This window comes from Echinops telfairi, unplaced genomic scaffold (genome assembly GCF_000313985.2).
Source record: "Echinops telfairi isolate 266 unplaced genomic scaffold, ASM31398v2 ScPeMD7_2;HRSCAF=8, whole genome shotgun sequence".
Lineage (NCBI taxonomy): Eukaryota > Metazoa > Chordata > Mammalia > Afrosoricida > Tenrecidae > Echinops > Echinops telfairi.
In genome coordinates this window covers 53,397,079-53,416,949 of record NW_022103898.1, presented here as the reverse complement: position 1 = coordinate 53,416,949, position 19,871 = coordinate 53,397,079, and the positions used below count along the sequence as shown (strand labels likewise).

Genomic DNA, 19,871 nt, shown 5'->3' with positions numbered 1-19,871 from the left:
CCTAGTTCTTTCCTCTATTTCCTTTTACTTTCCTCTTGTCCTACTATCATGCTCAGCCTTCATTTGGGTTTCAGTAAATCCTCTTGATTACATTGCCCTTGATCAAGCAACACAAGGCCTCTTATACCCACCTTGCCACTGATTTTGGATCACTTGTTCCCTTGACCCTGGGTTTTTTAACACCACTTCCTTTCCCCCACCTCCCTATCTCCCATGTCTCCCCAGAACCATCAGTCTCTTTTTTTCTTCTCTAGATTGTTTATCCAGCCTATCTTAACTAGATTGACCTGAAGAGATAATAATATGCACAAAAACATGACAGAGCAAAACAAAGCAAAACAAAACAACAACAAAAACCTGTGACAAAAAAAAGAGAAAAGCCTGTAAATAGTTCAAGATCTGTTTGTTTATCTTTAGGAGTGTTTTCTGGTTGAGTCTAATGGGGTGCCATGCCCTGACCCCAAAGTCTATTTTTGGTATTCCCTCAGGACTTCCTTGCTCTGCTCCCCTTGCTGTTCTGTTGCACGCACTTAGTGTTTTGCCTCGGTGTGGTGGAGGTAGATAAATCTTAAGAAGTTATTCTAGACACACATGAGGTCCTCATGAGCTGAAATCCACTCAAGAGCAAAGAAGGCAAACACTATTATTCCAGAAGCAACAACATTGTTATAGGCATTAGTCATGAATACTGTGTTGCTCACCGTAGAATAGGAAACATAGCAAATAATGCTTAAAGTCAATGTGTTAGAATTAATTCATTTGATGACACTCTGCTTCTCTTCACAAGCCCAGCAGAATAGCCTTTGATATTGGGAGGACCCTGTTTCTCCAACTGTGTATCCCTTGTATATGCATGTACATATTTAAACATGCAAATAAGAAAAAGTTATTAATTCTTTACAAAATTCTATAAATGTTCATTCTTTCATCTCATTTAACTCATCTTTATGTAAAACAGGGAAGATTAATAATAAAAATCATAGAGTTGCTGAAAAGATTGAATTAAATATTTAGTTAATTGTCTGCCACGGAAGAAAGATGAGGCTGTCTTTTCCCATAAAGATTTACACTTCCAGAAACCATAGGGTAAATTCTGTGCTGTTCTGTAGGGTAGCAAGGAGTCAGAAATGGGTCGGTTCAGTGAGTCAGTTATGTAAAGATTTATGATCTTTTCACTACCCAAGAGATTGACTATCAAGGATATGGATAGTACAAACACATAGCATATTGCATCCTAACCAAAAGTTTTGAGCTTTAGTTTTACCAAGTGGTGTTTAGGAAGAATTGCTTGGTACTCTAGTTCTGAAAAATATCCCCCCCCCCAAAAAAAAATTCTGTAGAACATCCTTCTGCTATGACACAAATGGGTTTACTATGGATAATCATGGTGGCAACCAATTTTTTAATGGCTAATAAATGGGGTGCTGGTATAAAGTGATTAACAAATGTTTCTTCTTTAGGCAGTAGAGGCTCTTGATAGAATATAAAGTATTGGATTTAGGAGTGATTTAAGCCAAAGAAAATGAATGTAAGATACTTTAAGGAAAAGGTGCATTTTGCGTGTTTATTCATTTTACCTCTATAATTTAAAAGTATTCCAGAGCACTATTAAGTACATGAAGAGAACAGACACTGCTTTTGTACCTGTAGTTCTCCTAACCCATGAATGATGACATTGTAGCCTAAGAACGCCCTAAACATCAACACGAGCCTACTTTCAAGGGGTCTAACATACACAAGCAAGGTTTAAATACAAAGTAAAGCATAGTCTTTGTAGCATAACCTGTGAACTCTAAGGTGTCAAGGGTCTGTGATTGAATGAGATTGTGAGAGGCGAATAAATAGAAAACAAATATCTAACACCAACACTATTCGCAGCCCAATGGTTACCCTGTTGCAACAATTGCATATAAAATATATTCTTTTTAGGCAAGTGATACACAGCCCAAAACCTTCAGTGAAGGTGTACACCTAAATATTCTCAATATGTGTAGGCCATTGCTTGGTCATTTCATTAGTCCACCAACATCACCAAAACTCGAATGCACTTCATTACTTGCTCCCAACACACTTTGATCTGGGAGTATCAGTACGCAAAAAGGGAACTATCTTTGGACAACCAGATAAGATCGTGAGTTTACAGACTTCTTTGTGAAGAGTAATCTGTAAGTATTGGTAACTATTACATTATATGTTACATATAAAACTCTGTACTATAGACATGATCTGTGCTTTCAAGGAATAGACCACGCAGTGGAGGAAATGATAATTTCAATATTGTGATGATAGTAATACAGGAAGAAAAAATGGTATGGAAAAGATGTAGAGCAGCCCCCAATTACATAATTGATGCTACGATGATCAGAAATAGGATTTCAGGTAAAGACTTTTTTGTTTTTTTCAGAATAGGTGAGATGAGACCAAAGTAGAAATAAATCTGGAGATACACTTGGTTGGTAGGCACTCATCCCAGTATTTAATCAATGTGCTTGAGCCATTCAAATTTTGATGAAGTATTAACATTCCCTTAAGAGCTTTATGTGGGATATAAATTTCAAATTATTCACCACTCATTATCTAGATACTTGGCAAAGGCTGAAACCCATTCACAGGGAATAAAGATATTTTAGCCACTGGAGCTCTGGAAGCCTGCTGTGTTTGCTTCTCTTAAATTAGTCAATACTCCGTTGTTTTTCAGAATACCATTATGTTTAGATATGAACCTAACAAATATCTTCATGTAGTCACAGGCATGGACACAACTGAAAACTTTACATAGACAATGGGAAAATACCAGTTTGTCATTTTATGGTGTATAAAACATCAGCTGTGCCGTGTAAGTGGTTAGAATTTTAATTTAGATTGCATTTGCGGTGACCGTCTCTTAGAAGAATCAATCCCAGACTGGTCCCAAGGATTGAGGATGCACAGATGCTGAACTCCTCCAGGGTGGTGTTCAGCTCCATTTCTCCCTGCCCCTCCCTTGAATATGCTCCCTCATGCCGTTCTGTCCAAATCCTAGGTCCAGAGGACATGTTCCACTCCTGGCTCTTGCTGGTGAGGTGATGAGTTCTCATCCCCTGCTTCTCAGAGGACTAATTTTATGCACAGCAGATGGAATGGAAACCTGTTTATAATCATTCACAGCAAATCCTCTTAGTATCTCGCCCTACTTCTTATAGGACCCATGCAGGGAAAAGTCATTGGGTGATATTTCCCTTAAGTATTCCTAGTGCAATCACATTAACATATAATCCTTCACCTTTTAAATATCCAAATACAATAACCTATACTCCACCCCTGGACTGTGTCTTATTTGTGCACATGTGGCGTGGGGCCTCTGGCAGCATGGTTCCAGTAGGCATTGGCCTCCTGCTAATCTTAATCAGCCAGGCTTTCCCCCAGGACACTGGGAAAGCAGTTCTCCCCTTTCAGCTGTAGCATATCATGTCTTACATCCATTACAGGTAGCAGTAACCAGGATGCCCATTCAACAAAAAGTGTCCCCTGATTTACACCCTCTACTAAGGTGTCAGGTCTTAAGCTCATCCTATTCTACTCATTAGCTGACAATGCTCTCCAAAATGGGATTGTAGCTACTGGCATCTGAGGTCTAGAATTATACGATGTCACATAAGCATTATGACCGGAAAGGCCCCCTTAATTGAAACTAACTCAGTATATAGGTTTTGCTAAAGGAAAATGAGAAGTTTTAAAGGCTAGTCTAAAATATTATTGTTCATATAAATATTTCATTTTTTATAGTTTAAGCAAAATTATTTTCAAAAAAGTAAAACCTGCCACACTCATCATTAAACTGAAACGTTGACTTATTTTCTTATCTCTAAATTCTTTCTCATTTCCTTTTTGTGGGTGAGTCTCAATTTTCTGTTATGAAAGTTAGTTCAGACTAGTGTTCCATACCAATTGGCTTGATCCTATATTGTTTTTACATATTTTGGCTTTTGTGAAGAAAACATTTTAAAAGTTTGATAGCTTAGAATATGCGAATATATAATCAAATTCAATTAGCTCCATTTTAAAATTTTTATAAGGATATATGAGTTAGGCCTCAACTAAACCCACATAGAAGAAACACAGCAGCCTGTGTGATCCAATGATTATAAGTAATATAATCTACATCTAAAGGAGGAATTGGCATCAGAGCTTAAAGTGTGAACACCTGGTTTGTAGAAGGCTGTGGATGACAATGTAAACCCAAAAGCCGATTTCCAAGTCCACGCATGGATTGAGCGTCCAGTGAATCCCCTCCCATCACAGTTGAATAGTTGAACAGCCTTGTCTGACAGAGAGCATTGTAAAGTTGAGTATGGCAGACATAGGTCAAAATGTAATATTTTATCATTGATCTTCCTTTTGATATATCTTAAAGCTATTCCCATTTAAAATAAAGGGGGTGGGTGGATACACATGGATTGAGACTGTGGGGAATCCCTTGGGGCCACAGACCTGGAAAGTGAATAGCCTTGCTAACATGTGAAATGTATTGGAGAGTGGATTGCTGCAGATGCAGTTAAGTAAAAATTTAGCACCCTGCCATTTGAGCTCCCTGTGATCCATTTAAGTTTGCTCTAGTTTTTCATATTTTCTGCTTTCTTCTCAATCAAGGTTTGTAATCTGTTTTACTCTGTTATTCTTGTTTTGTTTGTTTTGTAATGCTTCTTTGTATATGAAATCCTGGATAGGAAAATCTAGGGACAGTAACCAGCTTAATAATGGTCCCTTGGAGATATGACAGGAGGAGGTTGGAGGGAAATGAGGAGCTAATAACAGTGAAAACAAGAATGAAGATATGTTCTAAAACTTATTGCGGTAATGATTGTACAACTTTTCTTGATGTGATTGAACTATTCATTTATATGTGAATTATATGCCAATATAACTGTTAGAAAAAGATTCTTTATAAAATACTTCTATTGAGTGTTTTATCAAAAATATCTTTGCATCAACCTGTTAATGTATATTAACTAGCAGTTTATTAACTATATTACTTGACGATCCATTTTGCTCCAAATTAAAAGATGAGATAAAGAGACACACTGATTGATAAAATTATTGATTAGGTGAAATGATGGCCCAAATTGCACAGTTCCCAAATGTCAGTATTCAAATCAAGATATTATAATGCCAAGATCAGTTCTTTTTCATTCTATACCAGTCTTTCCCAATGAAGGCAATGGTGTTTGGTTCTATATCATGTTATAAAACCCACTCTTTGATTTACTTACTCCTTCTTAAACATAAGATTTGTAACCAAATGTTAATTAATGCTAGAACCATGATAAAAAAAATCATCTTATAATGTGATTCTAAATGGAAATGAACAAGCATGAGTGTATTGTTAGGTACTCATTTAACTAAAGGATTTATCTACCTTTGACTCTCAATAAGAGTTTGATTTTGTGTTGAAATATAAAGTTTGATCAAATCACTACAGGAGGCAATGGATATATTGGTTAACAACATAGGCTCTGAAATCAGGCCAGTAACAGACTGTGTGACGTAGCAAGTTATTCAGTCATACTTTGTCATAGTTTTTCATCTGTAAAATGATCATGTAGTACATATAGGGTTTATATGGATTCATGTATGTCATGTATAATATATACAGCCAGACCTTGAACAACCTATATTTGATCTGCATAGTTCCACTTAATGATGACCAGTATAGTTGCTTAGGTGCATAGAAGTTGCTAGACACTCATCTCCCCATCCCCATGACTGAGGAAATGAAGAGCCCATGCAGAGGACACTGTCGTCACAGGCATAAGAAGTGGGTATTTGCCACAATGGCATTCACCACACTAGCAATAGAAAAAAATATCTGCTTGTAAGTGGGGCCCCCACGCTCAAACCCAAGTTGTTCAAAGTTCAACGGTGTTATATACAACTGGTTATACTTTATTATTTTGTTATATTATGATTTGTAAGGATTAATTTATATGTATGCTTGGTAGATTATTTGACACATAATATACATTTTAATTATTGCTGTATACAAATAAAACATTTTAAAATTAACAGAAAACTAAACTATGCCTCATAAGCATATTAAATTCAATCACCACAGGAAAATCTCCCTGTGACTAAAAGCAGTGTCTCAGTAGTCCTTATGAAGCAAACTTCTTCCACAAAGCAGTATGGAAGGCCGCGTAGGGGAAGAATGGGATTTACCTCCTCTTGGTTATTTCTGGCTAGCAGAGCCTGTTGACTCAGTTATTTTAGGGAGGTGGAAAAAATGTCTCTCGGGCTGTCTTTGTCTTTGTTATATGGTACATAAATTAATCACAGCACCAAACTGATTGATGTCAGGCAGCATATGTGTTTCCGCTCAGATGAAAGATGTTTTTATGCCTCTGCAGTTAAGAAACAGTTCGTGGGGAAATAAAAATGATCAAAACGAATCATCATTTTCTTTTTCTCTCTTTTTCCCCCTCTTCTTTCTCTAACTGTTCAGATTCCTCCAAAGGACCTCCACTATCTTCAGGTGTAAATGGCAATATGCAGCCTCCCAGCAATTCTGGGCAGCCCCCTGCCTCGGCCATCCCTTCTCCTAGTGCCAGCAAGCCCTGGCGGAGCAAGTCCATGAATGTTAAGCACAGCGCCACCTCTACCATGCTGAGCGTGAAGCAGTCAAGTCCAGCCACCTCGCCTACTCCTTCTTCAGAGAGATTGAAGCCACCGGCCACCGAAGGGGTCAAAGCAGCTCCCTCAGGACAGAAATCTATGCTGGAAAAATTCAAACTAGTCAATGCACGGACTGCATTACGTCCCCCACAGCCCCCCAATTCAGGTCCCAGTGATGGTGGGAAGGATGAGGACGCCTTTTCAGAATCTGGTGAAATGGAAGGTTTTAACTGTGGTCTGACTAGCAGTGGCTCGACAAATAGCAGTCCCAAAGTATCGCCTAAATTGGCCCCACCGAAAGCTGGAAGCAAAAATCTCAGCAATAAGAAGTCCTTGCTACAGCCAAAGGAGAAAGAGGAAAAGAACAGGGACAAACATAAAGTTTGCACTGAGAAAGCAGTCAAGGAAGAGAAGGAGCAGGTGACCGAGACAGCTCCGAAAAAGACCTCTAAAATTGCAAGCTTGATCCCAAAGGGCAGCAAGACGACCACAGGCAAAAAGGAAAGCTTAATCCCATCTTCGAGTGGAATTCCAAAACCAAGCTCCAAGGTGCCAACAGCAAAGCAAACCGTTTCACCTGGAAGCACAACAAGCAAAGAGTCTGAAAAATACAGGACTACCAAGGGGAACCCTTCCCAGTCCATACCTAAGCCTGTAACCACGGAGAAAGCAAGCACACCCAGCTGCCCCTCTCCCTTTGAGGGACGGGAGACTGGCCACGCTTCTCCCCCTGGGGCCTGCCCCACGGCCCTTGCACACCACAGTGGGCAGAGCACAGGGAATGGTGCTGTCCAGCTTCCTCAGCAGCAGCAGCATAGTCATCCGAACACTGCCACCGTGGCTCCGTTCATTTATAGGTAAGGCTGCGGCTCTCTGTGCAGGGTGGCGAACACGTTTATACAGCTGCATAATCACAGTCTAATAAGGAAAGTTGCTAGAGTGGTGTTTATACAGCCATTCTGGAACAATGTTTCACACTGAAGATACAGGCATATGATTTGGTAGGTGTGTGTGTGTGGGGGTGTTTACAAGAAAACTTCCGATGTGATCTAGCCTTATTCCGTCTCTGGGACCCGTGTACTCTCAGAGATGGAGGCTTCCCAAAGGTTAGTGAACAGAGACCATTTGTGAACACAGGCAAGGTGCAACCCAGGGGTCATGGCTTTCTCTTTTGTTTGTTACAATTAGTGTCGTGGTCGCTAGTCTTTTAAAATAATTTCCAGTTTTACAAGCATTTACAGGTATTCTTCTTGGCCCCTTTAGAAGAAAATATCACAGAGTGGTTTCGAGCTCAGACTCTGGAACGAAAAAGACTTCATTCCCACCATGCTACTTAGCTGCTACATGACTTTGGCCAAGGTGTTTAATGTCATTTAGCTTCATTTTTCTCATTTTTCAAGTGGGAATAATTATATACACCTTGAAGAGTTGGGAAGATTAATAGATATAATGCACATAAAGTGTTCATTATATTGTGATGTATTGTAAATACTCATTAGATTGTAAATGTTTTTAAGGTCCTGTTTTCCCAACTTTAAATTTATATTAGTTATCCATAGATAGGAATATTTTACTAGATACAAGCAACTTACATATCTCATTTACTTTTATGTTTTATTTATTCATTTTATTTTATATTTCATTTTAATTTTTGTACACTATAAAGCTATAGCATACGTGCAATGTCTTAAAACATGAAACCTCCTTACATAGTTGTAAGAATGACACCTTTTATCTGTTGGTCTGTGACTTGTTTTAACTGATTATAACTATAATTATTATTGGTTAAAACAATCATAGCTATGATTATAATTGCTTAAAACAGTGATTGTTGTGTCCCCAATTTTATCTCCTGGTTGCTCAATGAGGAGGGGCAGAGTAAGCAATCACATTTGCCCCATTGCCATCCTTGTGGCAGTTCAGTAAGAGGAATGGGACTTCTGAGCAGGAAGCAGGATCTACTACAACCAAGAAACTGTAATGGTTATAGAGTTAAACGTTATATTAAAGTTGTATGTTTTTTTTAAGAAAGAAAATAATCATAAATAACCACATGGAATAAAAAAGCTTAATTGTTTTTTTGAAACTTGATCTACTCACCAAAATGAAAGTGTTACATTTAAACTCTTGGTACACTTTAGTTATGTCTTAGGATTTAAACTACAGTATCAAAACATATTGAAAGTCTTTGTACTTGGATCAGATGAGAACTTGCAGCTCTTTCTGCTTGAGGTCTGCATCTGACAAAACAGAATTTAGGATATCAAAATCATAACCCACATTTAAATATCATAAGAAAATAATGTATGAAGTTTAAACTATGTGACACTCAACAAATTTGGAGATCTCAAATATATTCCGTTTGAAATATAACAAGCAAAAAAAAAACAAGCAAAAGGCACGCCTCTCCCAACTCAGCAGGCTTCTTTCGATAAATAGTATCATATTCATTTACTTATTTTGTTTATAGTAAAGTATCCAGTGAATACAAATTGAGGTAATTTGGTAACGTAACATTGGTACCAACATCCTGGACTAACTCTAACCTCTGCCCCACGAGATACTGATTGTGTGACCTTGGGAAATTCCCTAACTATACTCAATGTCTGCTTATTATGTTGAAAGAGAAGGTTGTTGAAGTGAGATGATGTAGCCAAGAAGTAAAGAAAACAGGCTATAAAGTGGTTTGCTTAACCGTCCTTCAGAAACAACAATGTATCATGGCTGAGACAGGACTCTAGAGGAAAGGTTGTCTAGGCTGGAATCTCCATGCTCCCTCAGACTTTGAGTCTTAATTAGGTGAAATACATGGGGAACGAATTGAACGCTTATATGGAAATAATGGACGGAGAAGCTTAATATTACTTTTTAGTCTGACACTGCCAGGAGTCAACTGTAGGACAGACCACACATTGCTCCTATGCAAGTTAAAAAGTTGGGGGGCGAGGGGTGGGTGGGTGGGATAACTGACCCATAAGAGTCAGAGAAAGACCTTAAGAATTCAAAATCTCTGAACTCACTTCCACTGAGGCAGCTCAGGGTGGTCTTCTAGGCCAGAGCAGGCCTTGTGTGCTTGTGCATTTGTGAGACCATCACCCTCTCTGGGAGTGGACAGCCCTGCTTTCTCCCTTGGAGCCACTGGTGGCTTCCACCTGATGACCGTGGAGTGAGCAGCCCAACGCGTGCCCACTGTGCTGCCAGGATGGCTATTGACCTTGAGGATATCCCACTCCAATTTGGAAACTATTTCAGTAACAGGTTCGATGTATTAAACACTTGTGACTGAGAACCAGCTGAGTCGTGGATTGGCCTCAAGGACATCAGACATGAAGAAACTAACCAGTTATTAAAAAGAAAGAAAGAACAGAGAAAAAGACTCTGAAACTTGCTCTTGAACCATGGAGTAGCTCAGGTGAAAGAAATGATGATATAAAGGAGCAGAGTGGGAGATTATAAAGAGCCATTCAAGAAGACAAAAGAAAGTATAATGTGCCCCTAGGGCTCCTCATATAAGTAGAAGTGTTCAATTGAAATATACACAGCTTTAAAATATTTGAAGAATGAAATCAAGCCTCCTCTTCCGAATGCCCTTTCACTTATTATTTTATTCTGTAAATACATATTGAATGGTTGCTATACATTAAGAATCAAGGAAAGAATGAACCATTGCACTGATCCACTTTCTGATCTCATTTTCTTTCCCTTTGTAGTAGGCAATAAGCTGGCTCAAAATAGCTACATAGTGAAGCCAGAAGGATAGGGTTTCCTCTAAATGAACCTGATTCGATTCAGTCAGACTTCAAAAAAGTGAAAAAATAACTTCTATCTGTTAGGATCAGCAAAAGAGGCACTTTAGCTCCATTCTGAATGATACATAGGATTTGGACATGTAGAGATGAGAGAGGCAGGAAGGGACAATGTAAAGCTTAATCCATCTTCTAAACAAGTAAAATAAGATATATAGGGTTGTCATCAAGTAAGTCCGTTTTCTTGGAAGTTAATGATATGAGTTAGGGTAATGGGAAATAAAGTCCTGAGAATGGATTGCAGTTCAACTGCAGCAGAATGCCTTTGATGTCAGGCCCTTGGACTCTGTATGTGGGGTGGAGGGAGCAATATCAGGAAAATTACTGTATCTTCAGTGTGTGCAATGGGATTGCCCTGAGAGGTTACTGTGGGATAAACTAGGTTCAGTGACTTGGTGTAGAAGAAATTGACTATCAGAGGTAGCTTTCCTCAAACTTAAAGGAGCTGTCCCAATTATAGGCTGATACATTAAAATTCGTCTGCTGAGCCCTACACATGGAGAAAAGACCTACTTACCTGCTCCCCTGAATGTCATAGCCCCTGAAAATCTACCAGAAATTCTACTCTGTTGTATAGTGTTGCTATGAGTCAGAATCCACACCATGACACATAGTGTGGCTTTTAATGAGTGCTGGTGGTATAGTGTCCAAGACACTCAGCTACTAAGCAAAAGCTTGACCTCACCAGCTGCCCATGGAGGAAAATGCGACAGGCGACTTCCCAAAGGATCACAGCCACGGAAACCCTTAGGGAAGTTGGACTCGGCTTTAACGGGCTGCTGTCAGAAGCAGTGGACTCCACAGCAGTGTTTTGTTTTTTATGATCAACTGAACAGCATGCAGCGACAACACATGAAAAGGAAGAACAGTGGAGTAAAGAAAAATAAAAGTGGGGGGGGGAATGAGGAAGGGAAAACGAAGAAGCAAATGCTTCATTTCACTTTGGAGAGTCCATCCTTCATGCTGTATTTCTCCTGGGAAGTTTCTTTGTGCTATGGTTTTGTTTTTCATATTATTTTCATTCTCAAGGAGCGGCAAATATGTGTGAGGTCTTCATTGCCTCTCCTGTTTCCATACACAGTTTTCTTCCATTGTTTTTCCATTGATGACTATCACTCTAGTCCCCATATTTGCAAAGGCATGTGTTGTAAAATGGTAAAGTGACTGGTTAATTAGAGAAAGGAGACACACTTAATTGCTTTTGTATCCCTTAGGGTTTTTAATAACTATCCTCAATTAAATTTTAAATAGTTAAAAATCAGATTTAAAACCTTCTATTTTGAAACCTATGTTCACTTCCTTATTTTGCAACCATAAGCAGTCATTGCCCCAAATGGCTTGGCCTAGCAGCATAGGGAGCAGAATCATCAATGTAAGCATTTCACAAAAGCAAAACCAAACAATGCAAAAGCCAAACAATCTTAGATAAGGCACGACACTGTTATAGAGAGTAGAGAATAATCATGCTTCGTAAGCCCACTGATTAGAAGATAAGTTGGAGAGTGTCTATATGTATACTTGATATTATAAATTGAACTCCATTCTCCCCAATTCAAGGATGCAATCCTAACCACTGTACTTGTCTTGTGATTCTGTCTGGAAATAAAGCATTTCATATTAAATAAAGCCATTTCAGTTTAGAGTAATCCTAAACCTAATTTCTAAGTTATTTTTAAAAGAGCACAAGGGAGGACAAACCAACTGTTAGGACCCACCTGCAAGCACAGGAGCCACAAGGGTGCTGTCAGAGATCAGAAACTAGAACAGTGGTTCATAGACGTCAACAAGGTTATCACCCCATTCGGACGTCCATCCTTCAGAACTGTGAGAAAATAAACTTCGTTCTTTAAAGCTACGCACTTTCGTTATTTATGTTACTGCAGCATAGGTAGCAAACATGCCTGATTTGTAAAATTAGGTCCAGGAAGACTGAACTCAGAGGCTTTCTTTCTTATTCTATCGTAAAATATATCTTAGACAGTAACATCTTTGCTCCTCAAAAGAGATTTTGATTCTGTATAGTTTTGAGTGAAATTCCCGAGTTGCCTTGGCAGGTATGGGAAATTGACACTTGATTGTACAAGTGTTCAGAGAGGCAAAGAACACAGAGTGTTTGTGAAAATGCTTACTTACATGTTTTTAAGTTTAGTTTGTTTGCTGGACCAGTAGATTGAGTAGGAGGAACTCTGAATTTACAAAGATTGCAATGTGGAGTTTATGCTCATCATGCAGATAAAGCCTCTGTAAGCCCTCCAGCTACTGTTACAGATTATATTGCAATTGTGATTTTATGTGAACTGCACATAATTGGTCATCAACACAAACTACAAGCTTATTGAATTCTTGCCTTGCAAGCTAGTCTCTCCCTCGGCGTGATAGATAGCTGGGCACTGTGCAGACTTTAAATTCCTTCCCACGGCAGTGTTTTCGGGTGGAAACCCAGACCCTGTTAGGAAGAGAAACTGTTCTTTGGCTGCTAGTATGAGTAGGCATTCTCTCAGCAGAGACATTTGATGAATGACATTCTCTGTTCTAGATTTGCAAGGTTCACTGCCAGGTTGTTCAGTCATACGCTTGTCATTGCTATTTCTCCTGTTCATATTTTATTTTCAGAAAACTAGAAGTAATTTTGAACTTACAGAAAATTCAAGCTAGCATAATCTTTACCTGAAGCAACAGGGGACCTTATTCATGTTCCATCGCTGTTTCAAAAGTATCACTTTTCGTAATCCAGCTTGACATGTGGTACCCAGCTGTTATCTCTTTGTAATTTCTACAACAGCTATTCAGCCTTTGCTTAACTTGTGTAACATTAGCACTTTAAAGGTCAAGCAGCTTATAAAATGTTTCCTAATTTGGGTTTGTCTGCTATTTCCTTATGATTAGACTCACATTGCACTTTTACTGTTGTTCTTCTGGAATATCACCAAAATGATACTCCGCTCTTCTCAATCTTTTCAGTTGTGATAGAATGTCATCATTTTCCAGGTTCGATGGTGTTAAATTTGATCATTCGGTTAAGATGGATGTGCAAGGATTTTCCACTCTAAATGAACTTTTCTGCCATTTGTATTTTGTATTATTTTGTGGGAAGACATTTGAGGCTGCAAAGATGCCATGATCTATTGGCATGTGCAGTTCAGTATCCATTGATGTTACAAAGTATCCATTCTGGTGCTTCCATATGATTTACTAATTGGTGTGCTATCTTAAGAAAGCTATTTCTCTCCTCCTCATTATTTATTCATGGATTGTCTTGTGCACCCTAGTGGCGAGTCCCTGGATAGAGCAACTGGCTAATATGCTCAGCTGCCACCTTAGAAGGTTAGGTCAAGTCCACCGAGAGCTGTCTTAAGAGGAAGTTCTAGCCACCCACTTCTGATTAATCAGCTGTTGAAAACTCTACAGAGCACGTTTCTACCGTTATATTCCTCCTACATGGGGGATCCACAAACCAGAATCTGCTAGATATTGACGAGTCTTTATTTTTTACTTTATTACAGGAGTTATAATCATTGATAGCATTTTACATTTTTTCCTGATTTTCCAGATTTGGTCCTGTGGGTCTCTTGATGCTAGTGTCTGCATCCTTTTGCTATTCCCCATCGATCTTTGAGGACTTTTCTCTGTGAGACACAAGGAATTTTAGACTGCTCTTGTACTTTCCTTGCCCTAAGCTTGGAATCAGTTATAATCAAAAGGGCCCTGATAACTTTCAAAATAATTTGAAGTTGAATTTATCCAAGTTCCTTTCCTTGATCACTGCAAAAGTAAGTAATTTATATAGAAAATATCATGGGAAATACGTCATACAACTTGAAGTTAAGAGAAAGTAAGTTGGCCCTTGTGACTTAAACTGCAAAGTCAACAAAGAGACATCGGTAGAAAAGCTAAGGGCTTCCAAGACAAGATTGCCACCACTGTTCCGTCCTGTCAATTAATCACACTATATTAGCGTATGTGTAACTGTGATGCTGGAAGCTATGCCAGAAATATTTCAGATGTCAATAGGCTCACCGTAGGGAGTAGGATTTAGCAGAGCTTCCAGACTAAGAACAGTCTATGAAGAAGGACTAGGCTGTCTATCTCTGCAGGATTATACACTGGAACTCTTATTAATAACAGCAGACCATTGTCAAATAGAGTGTCAGAAGTTGAACCCCACAGGCTGCAAGTCACTCAAAATACTACTGGGGAAGAGCTGCTCTCTCCAAGGAGAGAGCACAGAATGGCGTGTACAGAATAAAGCTTTGGGGACCTTCATTTACTGGTGGGATATTATTCAAAGTGAGACGAATAGTGACAAACATCTGATTAATCATTGGCATTTGGAATGTATCAAGTATAAATATAGGAACATTGAAATTCATTAAAAATGAAGTGGAACATGTAAAGATCAATATCTTGGGCATTAGTGGGCTGAAATGGACTGGTATTGGTTAATTTTGAAAAGATAATCCTATGGTTTACTATGATGGGAATGACAAAGGCAGGAGGAATGGTGCCACATTCTTCATCAAAAAGGACATTTTAAGATCTATCTTGAAATGCAATGCTATCTGTGATAAGATAATATTTATCAGCATACAAAGAAAGCCAGTTAACTAGTATTCAGATTTATACACTAACCACTAAACATAGTGATGGAAAGATGAAAGAATTTAAACAATGTTTCACCCTGAAATTGAGCTAACATGCAGTCAGGATGCATTGATATTTACTGTTGATTGAAATACATAGTTGGAAACAAAGAAGAAGGAACAGTAATTGAAAAAGATGGCTTTAGTGATAGAAATGAAGCTGGAGATGGCATGATAGGGTTTTTTAAGAGCAATAACTTCATCATTGCCAATACCTTCTTTAATAACGTACATGTCAGCTCTACATGTGGACCTTGTCAGATGTAACACACAAGGATTAAATTGACTACATCTGTGGGAAGAGACAAAAGAGAAGCTCAATATTATCAACCTAAACCAGGCTACATCTGAATGTACAACACACAATCAATTGCTCATAGATGCATGCTGAAGTTGGAGAAAATTAAATTCACAAGATCAAAAATAAAACCTTGGGTATATCCCACCAGACTTTTTAGAATATATCAAGAATAGATTTTACTCATTGAACACTGGTGACAGATGACTTAATGCGCTATGGAGTGACATCAAGAACATCAGATGTGAAGAAGGAAAAAGACCATTAAAAAGAGGAAAGGAAGAAAAGACCAAAATGGTTGTCACATAAGATTTTGAAATTTTCTCTCTAAAGCAAATGGAAGAAATGATGAAATGGAAGACCTGAATAGAATATTCCAGAGGGCAGTTCTACAAGACAAAGGTTTATATTGAAATGCACAAAGACCTCAATTTAGAAAGCAATAAAGGAAGAACATGCTTACCATATTTCAATCTGAAAGAAATGAAGAAAAAAAGCCTCAGTTTGCAATATTGAAGGATTTTATGGGAAATATATCGAACGAAGCTTCCTTCATTCAAAAGAAGTTGAAAGGACTATTCAAACTTGGTGAACCAAAAAGAATTGGTAGACATAAAACTATTTTAAAAAGAAATAATCAAGAATTAAGAAGCAATCCAACCCACACTGAAGATATTAGACAAAATCAAAGTTCTAGGAATTGATTGAATACAAATGAACTTATTTCAACAAACTGATGCAACACTGGAAATACTATTAATCTTGGCCAAGAAATTTAGGGGACGGCTACCTGGCTAACCTACTGGAAAGATTTATATTTGTGCACATTTTAAAGAAAGGCAGCCCATTAGAATAAGGTAGAAATTATCTACCAACATCATTAATATCCCATGCAAGTAAAAGTTTGTTTAAGATGATTAAAATATAGCTACAGCAGGATTTTGAAAGGGAACTACTAGAAATCCAAACTCAATTCAGATGAGGACATGGAACAAGATCTGTCATAGCTGATATCAGATCATGATTGCAAACAGAGAACAGCATAAACATGTTTACTCATATTCCATCAACTCATATACCATAGTGTGGATGATAAAAACAAAACAAAAAACTAAGGATAACACTGCTAAGAATAGATACCCCAGAACACTTAATTGTGCTCAGGCTGAGACTGTACATAGACTAAGAGGCAGTCACTTGAACAGAACAGGGAACTATTACGTGGTTTAAGATGAGGAATTATGTGTCAGAGTTTTTCCTTTCATTATAATTATTTGACCTATATGCTAAGCAAATAATCCAAGAAACGTGTCTATATGAAAGAGAATTTGGCATCAGATTTGGAGGAGTGTTTATTAACAACCTGTGATATGCAAATGACACACTCGACCCTGAAAGCAATGAGGACTTGAAGCACATGCTGATGGAAATCAAAGACTACAGCCTTTAGAATGAATTACAGAGATTTCACTTGGAGAACTAAGATACACCTGGCCCAGGCCATCTCATTGTAAGTGTCCTAATGTGCATGTCAAAACGGATCGGTGAATAAGGAAGACCACGGAAGAACTACCACATTTTAATTTTGGTGTTTGTGAGAAATTTTGAAAGTGCCACAGACTACCAGAGGAAACACATTTGCCTTCAAAGAAGCACAGCTGTAGAAGCAAGGGTGGCGAGATTTTGTCTCACATAATTGTGACATGTTCTCAGAAAAGATTAGTCACTAGAAAGGACATACTGCTTGGAAAAGCAAGAGGATTCAAGAAAAAGATGAAAATAAGACAGGCATGGGAAACAAGCCCAAGGAGAAAGCAATGGGGGCCCCGGTTCCAGAGGGACTTGGGGGAGGAGGATGTGGAGTAAAGGAGTGCTGAGCAAACAGCACCATAGACAGGAGAACAACTAGGGGATTAAAATCAACAACAAGGAGCACATAGACATCCGGATGGTGTTGGAGCAACAGCAGTCTAGCTGAGAGGAATTACTAAGAGGCAGAAGAAGAGTGAGCGTGATGGTGGGGCACGAGGAAGGTAAAAGGAAACAGAGGAAAGATCTAGGAAGTAAAGCTATGGATAGAAGTATAAACATAGGTGTGTGCTTACGTAAATATATTAATTCATAAAAATAGAGGGATTGACCTATATATATATATTTATAAGGCAATACACTGAGGTGGTGGGTAAACTTTGGGCCTCTGCTCAAACCCTGCCTCAACACAAGAACACTTTGTTCTAACAACCTGGCATTCTGTGATGCTCTCCCTCCCAGCATGATCACCGAAGACAAAAACGGGTGCATGAGAAAATGTGGTGATGAAAGCGGATGGTGCTCAGCTATCAAAAGATATAGTGTCTGGAGTCTTAAAGGATTGAAGTTAAACAAGCAGCCATCTAGCAGAGAAGCAACAAGCTCACATGGAAGAGGCACACCAGCCTGTGTGATCATGAAGGATTGACAGGATTGGGTAACAGGCATCAGAAGACCCAAAACAAACTATCAAAAACATATTGTTGAGAATGAGGTTAGTTGGGGCAGAAACCCAAAAAGCATCTGTAGACAACAGGACATCCCTTACAGAAGGGTCACAAGGAAGGGATGAATCAACCAGGGCGCAGCATAGCACAGATAAAACACACACTATTCCTATAGTTCCTTGAGGCTTCCTCACCCCCCACTATCATGACCCCAGTCCTGCCTTTCACTGCAGTCTAGGCCAGAGCATGTACGCAGGTACAGATAAGAGATAAGAGCTCATGATGGAATCCAGGAACAGAAATGGGAGTAATAATACCAGGAGGGTAGGGGGAAGGTGGGGAGCAGTGGGGAGAAAGGGGGAGCCAATTGCAATGATCCATGCATAACCACACAACACCCCCCCCCCATCCCCAGGGGGATGAACTACAGAAACCGTGGGGGAAGGGAGACGGCAGTAATATGTAAGATATGAAAATAATAATAATTTATAATTTATCAAGGGGTCACAAGGGTGGGGCGGGGTGAGGGAAGGTAAAAAGAACTGAATAGTAAATATTTAGAAAATGATGATGGCAGCATAGGTACAAATGCGCTTTTAAACAAACAAAAGGAAGACTGTCAAGGAGATGCCTTGACACTGACTGAACCCATGGACGCACGCATGTCAACAATTGTTAATGTGGCCCAGCATGGGCAAGGTTTGACACATACAATCACTAGGAATTGAAAGGCAAAGGCTCCTCACCACAACACCCCAAATCTGAGCTATCCAAGTGCAACCACATTTTAGGGAAGAGTTTCTCAGATGGGAATTATGATAGAGGTTTAGCAAATGGAATTAAGTGTTAAGATTCATCTACTGACAAAGGTAGTCACAGATATGAGGAACACTTTTGAGTTTTTGTGAATTTTCCCTATTTTTCGGATTATTGTTTTGAGGGTTCGCTTCGTCTAAAGCATTTTACAAGTATTTCTTTGCTCTACTCAGATTTTCTTACAGATGCAATGAATCTGTATCACTGAGAGGTCGCCACAGACGTTCTGGCTCCCGTGACTATTGAGAGCCTTCCGCTATCGAATAGGAGCTGTTTGGTATTCAACTTTCAACAACAGTCTCAGTGAACTACTTAGTGTAACTCAGCTTCTGCAGAATGTATCCACAGAGACTGAGGCGTCAGATCTGTAGCCTAACTCTGGCACAGAGCCAGTTCACCAAGGCACCCAGCAGGTTCTAGAAGCCCCGTTGGCAGACAGCCAGTCCGCCTTCCCTGAGGACCCTGATCTCACTACCCACTTTCATTTAAACGTCTTTAAGTAAGAAAGGGCTTTTGAAACCATCAGAGGATATATTGCCCTTGGTTTGGGGAGAAAGCAAAGATGGAGGTCCGAGAGGTACAGTGGCCTGGTAGAAAATAGACTGTCATGGACTTAAACACATGTGAAGAGATTTTGGTAAACCAGAGGATATGAGAGAGCCTAGCATCCAGAGGGGGGAAAAGAGACTGCACAGAAAATCACATACGGTATATTCTCCACATTTTAATATTGTCTCTGTATTATTATGCCTCAAAAGAATGCACTTTCCGGGTTCTGATAATCACCACAGTTGAGTTTATAATCATTTTGCGGGGCACAACTTGCTTAAGGTCACGTAATTTAATAACTAGTGATAGAGCCCAGTCTAATATAGTCACAGTTCTACCACGTCTGCTTCTTTCTGTACAGCTTTCCCACCAATGATACGCTCCTGAGGTTCATTCTTTCGGTACAACTTCAATGTAAAAGACGTGTAGTTGGTAGTGCGCAGGGTAAAAATTTTTTTGCTACCCGTGCCCCTTTTCAAAACAGTCATGTTTTCAGGTAAAGGGTTGAGTCCTCAACATGCTTTCCTTGAGGGAACAGTTTAATCTTTAACAAAGAGTTGGTGATATTTTGTGACACTCAAGGGGGACTATCAATTTGGCAGTTATTGTTAACACCTGAAATTCAGAGAAAAGTTTT

At 39.0% G+C, this 19,871-nt stretch overlaps 1 protein-coding gene across 1 annotated transcript in view; it reads left to right on the top strand.

Annotated features, from left to right (window-relative positions):
- The window catches only part of NAV3 (neuron navigator 3), a 694,120-nt gene that overhangs the window by 457,754 nt on the left and 216,495 nt on the right, over positions 1–19,871 (top strand). The window contains exon 8 of the mRNA XM_045289780.1: positions 6,479–7,505. Within this exon, the coding sequence (XP_045145715.1) occupies positions 6,479–7,505 (1,027 nt within the window). The remainder of the gene's footprint in view (positions 1–6,478; positions 7,506–19,871) is intronic.